The sequence below is a fragment of the Camelus ferus genome, chromosome 5 (assembly GCF_009834535.1).
Source record: "Camelus ferus isolate YT-003-E chromosome 5, BCGSAC_Cfer_1.0, whole genome shotgun sequence".
Lineage (NCBI taxonomy): Eukaryota > Metazoa > Chordata > Mammalia > Artiodactyla > Camelidae > Camelus > Camelus ferus.
In genome coordinates this window covers 69,953,564-69,968,051 of record NC_045700.1, presented here as the reverse complement: position 1 = coordinate 69,968,051, position 14,488 = coordinate 69,953,564, and the positions used below count along the sequence as shown (strand labels likewise).

Sequence of the window (14,488 nt, the reverse complement as noted above, 5' to 3'; positions counted from 1 at the left end):
GTGAGAAAATGGCTTTCAGAGCATCATTTTGTAGGACAAAACTCCATTACTGTGTGCTAATACAGGGGAGAGAATTCATGTGTACTCTCACTCATGCGATGGAATTATTTCTTGAAAAACATTTTCTTTTTAAATTTTTTTACTTTATTACTTTTGTTTGTTTTTTTGGGAGGGAGGTAATTAGGGTTTTGTTTTTTTTTAATGGAGGTACTGGGCATTGAACCCAGGACCTCATACATGCTAAGCACACACTCTACCACTGAGCTCTATCTTCCCCTACAGAGTATTTTCTATTTATTGAGCATGCACTTTATGCCAGGCACTAGACTCATTGCCTTTCATAAGTCATCTTATTTGTTAATTAAATAAACATCACTGTAACAACATTTAATGAAAATCAAAAGAAAAAATTTACTCACCACCATACTAGCAACATAATAAAAGCATTTTACCTCCTCACTCTAATATCCAGTGGTTCTAAACTACCACAATCTGTGTACTTTTGATAAATGCCATCTGCTCTGAGATTCTCCACTTAGAATTAAAATCACCACTGCTCTTGTCACCCTTTGCAAGTTGGTTCCTATGAAGGTTTGTTACGTTTGCCCCTAGTGACCGAGCCACTAGACAAAACAGTGTTTGATTTTCCCCATGTCATGAAAGAACCAAGAATGTGTGATTTTTATTTCTTCTCCAATCTTACTATCTCCCCACCATAAATTCAAAAGCTTGAAATTACCATGAGCACTCCTACTAATAAAATGAAACCCTGAGCAAAAGCATAACTAAATATTTTAGACTCCCAAAGCACTCTTCAGAAAGATCTAAAGTAAATAGATTTCCAGCCCCCTCGCTCCTCAGCTAGGAGGGCCATGTGGTCATAATTTATACATAAGGAGAGGAAGGGAGTAGGGAGTCATCACTGACATTTTCTTCCTTGCTGTGATTCTAGAGTATTCTTTATTGCTTTCTGCATTTTCTTCTTTTGAACCTGACCTGGGCCACATGAGAAATTAACCCTAGCCTCTGAACAATCCAAATAACTTATCCTCAACAAGTGTGTGCTTCTTCCAACCAGTTGAGTGTTCTGTATCTTCCGCACGGATTCTCTTGGTGCCCTGTCAGCCTCTGAAGACCAAATTTTCATTGGTCAGTGTCTTTAACCTACAACTCTAAGCTTCGTACAACAGGCAACTACTACGACTAAAACAGGCTTTGACTCCACCCTATAGAATTTACAGTGTAACTTAAACAGACATGCTTCTTTTAAGTATCACTCATACTGGCTCAAAGATCATTACACTTCTCTCTGTGCAAGTTAAAAAGCAAGCAACAAGCATTTATTCAGCTGTTACTACATGTATGGGGTGCTATGGGAAGTACTAAGCATGATAAGATATGGTCCCTACCTTCCAAAGACAGGCCAGTTGGGGTTATAAAACACAAGCAAATGAAAGAGCCTTAATAATGCAAGGCCATGCTGCCTGTCATATATACAGCCCATATTTTTTTAAGTCCTTTGTTTGGACTTGCTCATACAACTTGTCTTTGGTGCTTACGGCAGATAACTGCAGATGGCTCTATCAAACTTCATTCTACCTTCCCTCCCATGCAGGAGATTAGAAAGCAAAAATTGTGATTTCCTAGGCCCCCCTGCAACTAGATTTGGAAGGTAAAGTGAGGAGAAACAAGGTTGGGGAGATATGAGTTTTTGGAGGCTTTCACAGCCGCCAGACACAGAGCCAGTGTCCAGTCTCCAGCTTCATGGCTGAAGAGGGTGCTGTGATGGCCTCAGTCAGCAGCTTCCTGGCTGGTGGATATTAGCCATGATGTAATGGAGCTTCTTATCAATAGCTGCTACTACTCTGTTGCAGAAGTGGGATGAACAACAGGCTAGCATTAGGTCCAAATTTGGGCAAGGTCTTATTTCACCTCTGACTTGCTCTGTGACTTTGTGCAAATCATTTAATCTCTCTGTGCCCTGGTCCTTCCTCTTGGGGTAACAAGGGCAACATCCATGACTCCTCTTACAGGCTGCCCGTGCTGGTGACTACAATTCCTAGACAACACTCTCACACTGCCCTTTAAAGCAGGGGTGGGGGCGGGGTGAGGACCCTGGCACCACCCCATAGGCTGCTTCCCCAAAGTGGCATCCATTTACCCCAGAGCACTTTGGAGCAAGAGACAAATTCCTGGATGTGCTGAGGACACAGCCATTGACTAACATCTCTTTTCATTGTTTCATGTGGTTTCTATTTATTTACAGAGTGCCATGGTTATTCGTGATGCTTTACAAGCCATAAAAATAAGGTCTCCACTCTATAGAATTTACAGTGTAACTTAAACAGACATGCTGCATGGGCTGACAGGTCCGGCATGCCAGGAGATGGTGTTGGTGTTACATAACGTGGGTGTGGAGGGTTTCTTCTTGAGTTATAAATACTTTCCAGTTACAAGGGCCTTTCATCTGGGATCCCCCAGCACTTTAGAATAGCAATAACCTCAACTGCTTTCTAAATGCACTTTCCATAAACTGCTGTGTGGACTGAGTAAATGCTTTTAAATGTCTGTTAATTGATCTGTACATCTGTTCATTGTCGGTATTAAACAGCATGGATGTAAACACGACAGTTTAGGAGAGGCCCGCTTTGGGCTGAGGTCTGGCTGCCCCAATACTACAACCCCAGAGGGGCCTGGCAGCCTTACGACAGCGTCGGGAGGGCCAGATGGGCACCTGGTATTTTCCCAGGTGAGATGCTCCCTCAGTCTAGACTCAGAAAGATCACTTCCTGGGGACCTGCTTCACTGTCTATGGGTGAGTTAACTTTTCCAAGTCAGATGAGCTCCAAGGAAGATTTTCCACTGCAGAAACTTGGAGTTATTCCTTGGCTGACAACTCTGGTCCCAGTTACTCCATCACTTTCCTCTTATGCTCTCTTCCCAGAGCCACGGCATTTTCAAAATGGCAATATTTATACTTTATTGCAGCTGGTATGAAGTTTACCCCTCTAGGTCTCACTCAAAGTCCATTTAGCAAGTGACTATTTCTGGCCTATTTGACCAATTCATTCAAATCCAAGGTCCTAAATGTTCACCCAGAAGTTTATGAGATAAGCAAACATCTCTCAATCTATCCATCTTTTATACTTTCTAAAATCCAAATAGAATTGCACCACCCTCCTGCTTTAAAAATTCTACCTGAAGAATAAAGTCCAAAGTCCCCTCGCAGGGTACATGTGGTCTTCATGGCCTTGGCCAGCTAGCCAGTCTCTCCAGCTTCCTCTCTGTCCACAGGACCTGAGGCTGTGGCTACACCAAAGAAGTTGTCCCTTCCCCGGAGATCTCAAACTTTCCTGTGCATCCCTCCTGCAATAGGCCTACTCATCTTCCCTGCTCACCATCCACTACTGTCCATTAAAGCCCACCTCCAGGATCCCTCATCTTCACAGCCCTCTACATGGCCCACCACCATGCATCACCCCCACCGTCCCTGCTTCTTTTCTTAGGGCACCTACTCACTTCCACCTCTACATCACCGCAGCCACATCATCTTTCAGATACTGGCCCACAGATGCCCATCTTCTCATCCTGCTGGGAGCTTCTCTAGGGCACGGACCATGTTTCACATACAGTATTCTCTCAGTGAAGTTCTGGTGAAGGGTCCTTTTGGTACTTTGATGGGACAGAGAAAGGGATGGGAGAGAGCAGCTATGGCTTAAGACCTCTGGAAACTCTTTGGAACCCTCATTTTGTAGGATTTTGTCTTATCCACTGTGAGGAGTTCACTCTACAATAAGGCTGACCAGTCCGCTTTCAGATTATAAAGTGCTAAATTCAGTTTTGTGTTTTCTTGGCCAAACATTTTTCTTTTAGATTTTAATTGTGGTAAAATATGCATAATGTAAAAGTATCATTTTAATAATTTTTAAATGTACCATTCATTGGTATTAAGTACATTCACATTGTTGTACAATTATCACAAGCACCCATCTGCAGAACTCTTTCATCTTCCAAAACTGAAACTCTGTATCCATAAAACACTAACTTTCCATTCCCTTCTCCCACATCCCCTGGGAAACATTCTACTTTCTGTCTTTATGAATTCTACTATTCTAAGTACCTCATATAATTGGAGTCATACAATATTTGTCCCTTTGTGACTGGTTTACTTCATTTAGCATAAAGTCTTCAAGGTTCATCCATATTGTAGCATGTATCTGAATTTCTTTCTTTTCAAGGCTGAATAGTATTCCATTGCATCTATATGTCACATTTTGTTTATCCATTCATTGTCTGTAGACACTTGAATGGTTTCCACATTTTGGCTATTGTGAATAATGTCAGTATAAACATGGGTGCCCAAATATCTGTTTGAGTCCCTGCTTTCACATCTTTTGAGTCATATACCCAGAAGTAGAATTGCTGGATCATATGGCAATTCTATGTTTAATTTTTTGAGGAACTGATAGAATATTTTCCACAGCTGCTGCACCATTTGACATTCCCACTAACAATGCACAAGGGTCCCAATTTCTCAATGGCTTCACTAATACTTACTGCTTCCTGAGCTTTTTGTTTATTTGTTGGGTTTTTTTTTTTAATAGTCATTTCTAATGGGTGTTGAAGTGGTATCCATTGTGGTTTTGACTAAATTCAGTTTTGAGCCTCTACATTCAATGCCTTGATTCCCCATGATAAACCCAAAATAATAATACAGCATGACCTCTATTTCTTCCCCATAAGCCTTGAGCCTGCCTCTTGGGGAAGTTGCCACCACAGAGGGAGACCAAAAGGTAAGAGGGCCTGTGACTGGCTGTACTTCTTCACTCAGGGCAGCAGGGGGCGCTCCCACAGGACTGCCCTGGAGGCTCCAATAACAGATGACAGGACAGGTCACTTTCTCAGACCAAAGCAAGGTCCTAGATCACCAGCAAAAGGGTCTTTTTGTCCCCTGACCCTCTTCCCCCAGTCCTGTCCTCCTCACAGTGTCAGTATCAAGAAGAACCAAGCAGCCCAGGCCACCGTAATGTTTCTCAAAGTGAGTCCTATTGGCATTCAGAGTGAGACCATTCATTCTTCAATATGCAGGATAGTGGACAGTCACTGTGACAACTAAATGCCCCCCATTCACATCTTCCAAGTACCTCCTCCCTCTGGAGATGGGAGGTCCCCTAGTGAGAGCCAGGTATGCAAAGGAATCTGGAGATTTCCAGTGTCCTACACTCACTCATGCAAAGCAGCAACCACCTGAAAGAGGTCTCATGTCCAGTAGAGGAGATGCTGGAGCTCAGCCAAGGAAAAACGTAACAGGGCGCCTTAGGTAACCTAGACAACTCCTCTGAGTCTGTTAATGGTTAGTTGACAGTGAAAGGCTCACATATCAGGAGAAGGGGGGAAAATACTCTGAAAGCAGATGAGTACTAGAACAGAAAAAATATCCCAACGTGCCCCCTCAACCCAGCAATCAGAACTTGAAATTGGAGCCTGGTGCCTTCCATGTCCATTTGACCCTCCCTCCCCTCAGGGTGTGAACCCTGCCCTCAGCCATCTCTGCCTTGCCTAGGCGGGCTTCGGAGACTTCACTTCCCTGTGCTGCCATAGCAACCAGGAAACAACCTCCGCTCACAATGAGAAGGATGGTGCCGTGGCCCAGATCTGCCGATGCACACAGTAACAGAGCAGCGGAGCCAGCGAACAACAAGGGTGCAGGCAAAGGGGAGCAAGAGGCTGCCCAGAGAGCAGACAATCCAGGGCTTGAAGAGTCTGGGTTTGAGGTTTATTTTTTCTCCCGACAAAGACACACACTGTCTAAACTGTGTGGCTGGTTGTTATTAAGAAGCTGCTGGACGAGGGGAAAATGTATTTAATAAAAGGCCCAGTGTTTGTGGTCTTCTTGGGCTCACTGCTGAGCTCAGGAAATCTTGAGGTGTGACCAGTTTTCAGCCTTCAAAACCAAGACGAACTGCCCTTGAGAAGGGTGGTCAGAGGGAAAACATGTTCACCCTCTCTCTCCTAAGCCGGGGACACGGGAAGTTGGTCCAGAACAAACAGAAGTTAGAAGTCTATTTTGAACCAGAGGTGAGTCTTATAACTGAATAAAGGCCTATTTGGGGGGCGGGGGAGGAACGCGCTGTTTTTTCATTTGCTGTGTTTTGGTTTGTATTGTGGTGAGGTGGTGGGGGTCACTGGGAGAGATCTTCCCTCCTCCTGGGTGAAACTCAAGAAAATAAGGTCGTTTGCCTGACACACTGAGATTGCCACTGGCACCCTCTTCCTCCCCCTCACACGCTGACTTAACACCTCATTTGCTTTAGACTGGAGGAGATTCCAGATTGTCTAGAATTTGGATGGTTTGGTTCAAGACCAGAATTTTCACCTGAGTTCTAGGCAAGCTAATGGCTGTTTGGTTTTTTAGACATCATGCTCTGTGGTTGAAATGCTGAGTATGTTCGTGCCAGCTCAATGGCTTCCTTGAACTTTCTGGAATTCAACCCACAAGACTCACATTTAATATAGGCAAAAAAAAATCTCATTTTAGAGGATTTTAAAGGGTGGCAAAATTCCCTTGCTGTACTGGAATTTTATTTCATTGAATCCTGCCAGGAACAAGAAATTTACTGGGGGTAATTTGAAAATTTTTGGATCACATAGAGATTTCCATTGTTATGGTAGTCTGTCATGATATTTGACCTATCTTGTATTAAAAGACATACAAACTTTCAAAGGACCTCTGTGGCCAATGGCATTTACTTACTTACAAGGTATGTAACTACTTTATAGGCTCCTAAACAGCCAAATTAGGTAATGTTACATGGCATCTGGAATGTATAGACATTCTCCCTGCATACAGCCAAAGTGATGGGTTGGAATGGTTTTCTCCTATTTAAACTCTCAGCTAGTCCAGGTCTAATTTCAAAGCTACCTGCTGCCCTTGATAACTCCCTTGCATACCAGGAAATTTTAACTGATCTGGAAGCTACACTCTACCCTGTTTAAGCCTCCAGGCATGAATGGCTCTCCTGAAAGTTACATGGGGTAAAAAAGAACCGTGCCCTGGGTTCCCCTAACTCTGAGACGTGGAGAAGAAAATCAGTTGCTAAGAAGAGTGACTGTGTTCTGTGACATCATGTGAGCAATTCAGAGAAACCCAGTCACTAAAAGCAAGTCAGATATCTGCACAAGCAGTATTTGCTATAAAAGGGCCTTGTCCAACATGGACCAATCAAGGTGCTTCCTTGCCATTGCAGGATTACTTGAACTGGAAGTCCCCAGAAGATTATATCCTGGCCAGCAAACTGCAGGATGAGGACAATGCTGACCAGCACATGTGGAGTCTCATTCTTCCTAAAACATTCAGCACTAGAAAGGGTGCCCTGATCCTCTACTCAGAAGGTTTAGCCATATCAGCATGGACCCCTGAAGAGAGAAGAAAAGGCCCCTACCGCCCCAAAGGCCACAGGAAGAGGCTGGATCTTGAACTCCACACACTTCAGGACCTCAAAGAAGCCATCCTGGCATATGGAAGGAGACAGGTAGGCAGAACTGTGTCCTGGGTTCAGGGAAGGCAATGGCCTATGCGTCTAGAAATCCAGTTGTAGCTTTGAGTGTAACTTCTTAGACCCCAGGAAAGTATGAAACCTTCAGATCTCCATTTCTTCATCTCAGAAATGGGCTTGTCCTCATGGCATGCAACTATCAGGAGGCTTAAATGAAATAATATACACAAAAGGGCTCTGAAAAGCATAAGGGGTTATATTATTATCATTTTGTGTTTTCCTTTCCCTTGCTTGGAGAAACACAAAGTTCTTTTCAGCATTCAGACAGATTGGGGCCAGCAGACATTTCGTCAGAATCCTTGAAATTCTGTCTTAGAGCCACAAGCATCATCATCACACCTCTGATATTCTTGGCTTTGTGGAAATGAGAGGGAGAACATTTTAAATATTTACTTTGAGCCCTTCAGCGTCTGCAGGATAAGTTAATGACATTTTCCATTCTGAATTTAATATTAAGGGAAAAGCCCTGTGCTCATGTTTCTGATTCATAATTTCTAATGTCTTAAGAGATGTATAAGTGGGTCCTGCTTTACATGACTGCATGCATCATCCCTTTGGTTGATTCAGGCCAAGAGAGAGGCTGGGAAGAAGTATCACTTCATGAAATTCTAGGTTATAGATGGTGGGTTAGTTTAAAAGTCTCTGCTGGCTTCTCATTCCCACAGGATAAAGCCATTAGCTTCTTATACCAAGCCTTTCATGCACTGGCTTTCTCTTCCATTTCTAGCCCTATCTGCCACTTTTTCTAACCACCGCCATGAATATGGACTACTCAAGGCCCCGCCCAAGTGAATAGCTCACTATTCCACAAAGTGCCCTTTCGTACACTCTTTGCATATGCTTCTACAGCTGGAAAACTCCTGTTCATCCTTCAAAACACAACTCCAATGTCATCGCCCCACTGAAGCTTCCCTAGGGAGAGATAGCCCATCACTCCCTTCTCTGTGAACATTCCCATACCATCATACACTGCAATTGATCTCTCTGCCCATCAGTTGCTGTCTCCTTGAGGACTGGAACCATGTCTAAATCTTAGTCTCCAGAAAAAAAGTGAGTACCCATAAATGTTTATGGAATGAATCAATCGATCTTCAATGTTTCTTAGATCATCCTTCAGTATTATTTTCAAAAAAAATTTTACTGAAATATAGTCAGTTTACAATGTTGTGTTAATTTTTGGTGTAGAGCATATTGATTCAGTTGAATATATATACATATATATATTCCTTTTCATATTCTTTTTCATTATAGGCTATTATGAGGTATTAAATATAGTTCCCTATGCTATACACTGGGACCTTGCTGTTTATCTATTTTACATATAGTAGTTAGTATTTGCAAATCCTGAACTCCCAATTTATCCCTCCACCCTCCCCCTTTCCCCACTGGTAACCACAAGTTTGTTTTCTACTTCTGTGAGTCTGTTTCTGTTTTGTAAATAAGTTCATTTGTCTCAGTTTTTTAGATTCCACATATAAGTGATATCATATGGTATTTGTGTTTCTTTCTCTGGCTTACTTCACTTAGAATGATGATCTCCAGGTCCGTCCATGTTGCTGCAAATGGCATTATTTCATTCCTTTTTATGGCTAAGGAGTATTCCATTGTGTGTGTGTGTGTGTGTGTGTGTGTGTGTGTTTGTCTGTGTATATGTGTGTGTATATGTATATACATATACACACACATACATACATACGTACATACATACATACCACAACTTTTTTAATCCAGTCATCTGTCAATGGACATTTAGGTTGTTTCCATATCTTGGCTATTGTAAATAGTGCTGCTGTGAACATTGGGGTGCATGTATCTTTTTGAATTAGAGTTCCCTCTGGATACATGCCCAGGAGTAGGATTGCTGGATCATGTGGTAAGTCTATTTTTAGTTTTTTAAGGGATCTCTATACTGTTTTCCATAGTGGCTGCACCAAACTACATTCCAACCAACAGTGTAGGAGCCTCTCCAGCATTTATTGTTTGTGGACTTTTTAATGATGGCCATTCTGACTGGTGTGAGGTGATACCTCATTGTAGTTTTGATTTGCATTTCTCTAATAGTTAGTGATACTGAGCATCTTTTCATGTGCCTATTGGCCATTTGTATGTCTTCATTGGAAAAATGTTTGTTTAGGTCTTCTGCCCATTTTTTGACTGGGTTGTTTCTTTGTTATTAGGTTGTATGAGCTGTTAGTATATTCTGGAAATTAAGCCCTTGTCAGTCTCATCATTTGCAAATATTTTCCCCATTCTGTAGGTTGTCTTTTCATTTTGTTTATAGTTTCCTTTGCTGTGCAAAAGCTTATAGGTTTAATTAGGTTCCATTCGTTTATTTTTGCTTTTATTTCTATTACCTTGGTAGACTGCCCTAGGAGATCATTGCTAAGATTTATGTTGGAGAATGTTTCGCCTATGTTTTCTTCTAGGAGGTTTATAGTATTTTGTCTCATGTTTAAGTCTTTAAGCCATTTTGAGTTTATTTTTATGTATGGCGTGAGAGAGTGTTCTAAATTCATTGATTTACAGGCAGCTGTCCAACTTTCCCAGCACTACTTGCTGAAGAGGCTGTCTTTTCTCCATTGTATATTCTTGCCTCCTTTATCAAAAATTAATTGACTGTAGGTGTGTAGGTTTATTTCTGGGCTCTCTACTCTGCTCCATTGATCTGTATGTCTGTTTTTGTGCCAATACCATGCTGTTTTGATTACTGTAGCTCTGTAGTATTGTCTGAAGTCTGGGAGATTTATGCCTCCAGCTTTGTTCTTTTTCCTTAGAATGGCTTTTGCAATTCTGGGTCTTTTATGGTCCCATATAAATTTTAGAATTATTTGTTCTAGTTCTGTGAAAAATATGGTGGGCAATTTGATGGAGATTGCATTAAATCTGTAGATTGCTTTGGGTAGTATTCCGCCAGTATCATTACTGGGCAATTTATCATCTACTCCATCTGAGGCAGAGCTTCCAAAAGGAAAGTTCCTCTGCACTTTTCCTTCTTTCAAAATACAGAGAAGCTTAGTGACCTTGACCAAATACTCAGTTGTCCTTTGTCTTAAAATCACAAATTCTTGGATGAAAGGAAACCAATTATTTTAGTAAATTTTCACAATGACCTGCAAGATATGGTTTTTCTTGCCCCTTTTTGTAGATGAGGAAACTGAGGCTTGGAGGAGTTAAGTGACTTGGCCAAGGTCTCAGAGCTAGTAAATGACACAGCCTGGATTCAAACAAAGGACTGGCTACCTCTCCAGGGCCCACATGCTTGGCACTTCACTCTGTTGCCTGTGGACTTGAAAAGGTCTCCAGAAGTCACTGTGCCAGGCCTGTTTGTCCTTAAATTCACTCCTCAGCTTACCTTACTTTGCTCTGCATCACAGTGGGGTTGACCACAGGCTACATGTAATTCCACAAACATCTGTGTCAACTGGCTTCTAATTGAATTTGCCAATGGAAGACACGAAGGAGATCGGAGATGGAGAAGAGAAAAGCCAGGGTATTTCTCCCCTCTCATTCTACCTGTGGTGGTGAAATATACCTGCATCACCTCTGTGGTCCAGCTCCCAACAGACTGGCAGGGCCATTTGGCTCCAGCTTCCTCAAGGTGAACCTACCAGCTCCTCCCTCTGTCCTTTCCCTAGGGGAAGGGCTGGCTTCCTGCTGTTACTAATCTCAGTGTTGCCTCATTATCTTTTTGGCTTCCAAGCTCTCTAATCACCTGTATAACCAATTCCCTGAACTAAATTCTTTCTGTGTTTAAATATTTAGAGTGGTTTCTGTTTTCCTGGTCGGACAGTGATATGTAGGCTGGCTTACAGCCCAGAGCAAGAATACCTTCCACAGCTTTCAGACATTTGTCTATACAGCCCAGCTTTTTTGGGCAACAGGGATCTTTTCACTCTACGAAGTAGATGAGTCTGTTTGGGGATGGCTTCATTTTTAGTTAGACTTGGGCTCAGTGAGAAAAAGAAATTCCTGTCTTCCTGAAGTATCTACCTACTAGATTTACAACACATATCTGTACCAACAGAACACCGTAGTCTAATTCTGAATAAGTAGAAGGGAAATGGTGTGAGGAAATCAGAAAGGAAAGGAAATTACTGTTGGGAGCAGTAATAGGACAGGAATTTAAGATTAGAGGACATGATAGGTTAAAATAGGAAGAAAAGCAACTCAAGAGGGACCTGGGATTAAAGACAATGAACACCTCATAAGAGGAGAGCTTTGGAAACTACAGAGCACCATCTGATTATGAAAACTACAGCCTGGCAAGAAATTTTTTAAATTATAATATCCAGTGCTGGGAAGACTGTGGGGAAAATGAACTGTCTCATGTATCAGCACAAATTCATGTGACATTTCTGGAGGGCATTTTGGCAAAAATCTAAAAAAGGCTAATACTCTTTGATTCAGCATTCGATCTTTAGGAATTTGCCTTAGAAAATTATCAGAGATGTGGCCAAAGATTTATGCACAAGAATGTGCACTGCAAGGTTATTTATTGCTATATAAAATATTGAAAATGGTAAATGTCCAACAATGGAACCTTGATTAAATAAACTATGATACAGTCACACAATGGATTTTCAGTCAGGCAATAAAGTCATATATTATTCATGAATAACATGAGAAAATACACACTGTATTTTTTTAAGCAGGTTGTAAAAGTACTCATATAATGAAAATACCAATATTCATCAACATTTTTTGAGTATTTTTTATGTTCCTGCCACTGTTGTAAGTGCTTTCCATTGCCTGACTCATGTATGCTTTGTATCAGTCCTGGGGGTAAGTATTGTTATTATCCCACTTTAAAGGTAAGGAAATTGAAGCACAAAGAGTTTGAGTAATTCACTCAGGATTATACAGCCATGTAGATAATTGCACCAGAAATCGACACTAGACAGTATGGAAAACATTACCTCTCAAATATAATCCCAATTTTTAAAAATTAGTTATACAAGCAGAAGGATACATATCACAATTTAACCATGGGTGGAGGGATTATAAGTTATAGTTTTATTTACGCATATCTTTCCACCAAACATTATTTTTTTAAGTCATGGGACTTTTTTAATGAAATAAAAAGCTGTGGGTTTGACGGAGGTAGACCATGAAAGGGAGAGCCCATACAACCCTAGAGAGCCAGGTGGGATGAGGCAGAAAGATGGAACAGAAACAGTGCTGCAAATTGAGCCCTGCAATAACCACACCATCTGTTCCTTGGGATCAGTATTTCTTTATCCAGACAGAATAGTTCAAGAGTTAAACACACCACATTCAAAGTAAAAGAGCCAAAATGGGGAGGGGGATGAAAGCGAGGCTGGGTAACCGACAGTAGTGCTGCTCACAGAAGGCTCTCTCCTGTCTGTGCTGTGAATCAGGAAACCTACCTAACGCAGGCTCCACTCAGACCTGAGGGAATCAAGGCTGTCGCAGGGTGGTACAAGTACATTTTTAAAGCATCTCACACCATCTCCAGTTCTATATATGAATCTAATGAATGCATATGGCAATATGTCTGGGTTTTATAGTGCAACACACACTTACTCTAACTTTCTTGATGGCCCAACTTCCTAATGAGCAAAGATAAATGCTAAGTCAAGAGATTAGATGTCAGAGTTCTTACTCTTCTAGATACACACAGATATGTTGCTTTTTTTCTTTTAAACAGAAGGAAATACTGTTCAAACATTCTCAAAGTGAAAACCATTCTTCTTGAGGTCTCTAAATCAATCAGCTTCCCATCATATATTTAGAAATCAGATAGCTATGAAAACTAAATAACCATCATCATCATTTGGGGTAGTATCTAAATGATGGTCATAATGATGCTCTCCAAGCACAGTAGAATCCTCAAGTACCTCTCAAGTCATTGGCAATTTTGAATAATTCTCACATTGTTCTTGTATTTCTTACTCATATTTTTAGAATTTTGTAAATCCAGTGAGATTTTTTAAATGTCCAACATGGTACATTGATTAAATAATGTGTTTAAAACAATTTGCTCTTAAAATTCAATTCACAAAGCACCCCATTTCTTTATCCCACTGAAGAATAAACAGGATTTGATTACTATAGCTGATTTCAACCAAGATTGTACTGCACCTGCCATCTCCCCTATAAATGTGGTTACATTTAAGAGTATTCTCAACCTTGTTCTACTGATTCTCCACTACCTAATCTCTCCCCACATCTCAGTACTCGAGGTGCTTAACTCTTTAGTTGGTGTTTTTAGTCAGTATCTAACTCATAAGGCACCTTCAGGCTACTATTTTATTAAGCAGTATTGTGAGAAATAACATTTTTTGAATAAAGTTTATTTCTCCATCCTAAACATAATGTCAGCTCATTATGCAAAATACAAAGATACAAAAACAATAGAAAGAAAAATAAATTATCCTTTCAGCCAGAGATCAAGAAGACAAAGTTCCCTTTGCAAGTCCTAATCAATAACCTGCTACTTGTCTGATAGTGTCCCTAAGAAGTGCTCTGACGGCTGTCACCAAGGCATCAAGTGGGCAACAAGGAAGTGGAGGGGAGAAAGAGTGACTTACCTGCACACCTCCATTTGAGCAGCTCCTGAGCAGTTGTACTTAGAGCCTTTAAAAAACCTAGAAGTAGGGGAGATCAGGAGAGAATCATGGGTCATCCATGACAATGAGATCAAAGGTATTGTCAATGAAAGCTAACACTTGTTGAATACTTGATGTAAGCCAGGAGTTTAATCTCTATAACCTCATTTAATCTGCATAAGCCTATGAGCTGTGTACCAGCATTACCTCCATTTTGTAGCAGGAAAAACTGGGGCTTGAAGTAACTTTCCCAAAGTTACACATTTAAGTGGTGAAACTAGGATTGGAGCCCAGACAACTGATTCCAAAGCCCTACTCTTAACCCCTAGAGGGCCTGATTTTGAAGACTTCATGTGCCCCAGG

At 41.3% G+C, this 14,488-nt stretch overlaps 1 protein-coding gene and 1 long non-coding RNA gene across 2 annotated transcripts in view; one reads left to right on the top strand and one right to left on the bottom strand.

The window, feature by feature from the left end:
* Nucleotides 1-14,488, bottom strand: part of LOC116663745 — a 101,750-nt gene that overhangs the window by 42,625 nt on the left and 44,637 nt on the right. The window contains exon 2 of the long non-coding RNA XR_004320051.1: nt 14,108-14,164. This is a non-coding gene — a long non-coding RNA (uncharacterized LOC116663745). The remainder of the gene's footprint in view (nt 1-14,107; nt 14,165-14,488) is intronic.
* The window catches only part of KIAA2012 (KIAA2012 ortholog), a 109,413-nt gene continuing 100,623 nt past the window's right edge, over nt 5,699-14,488 (top strand). The window contains exons 1-2 of the mRNA XM_032480058.1: nt 5,699-6,078; nt 7,248-7,532. Coding sequence (XP_032335949.1) covers nt 5,995-6,078; nt 7,248-7,532 — 369 coding nt within the window. The 5' untranslated portion in view covers nt 5,699-5,994. The remainder of the gene's footprint in view (nt 6,079-7,247; nt 7,533-14,488) is intronic.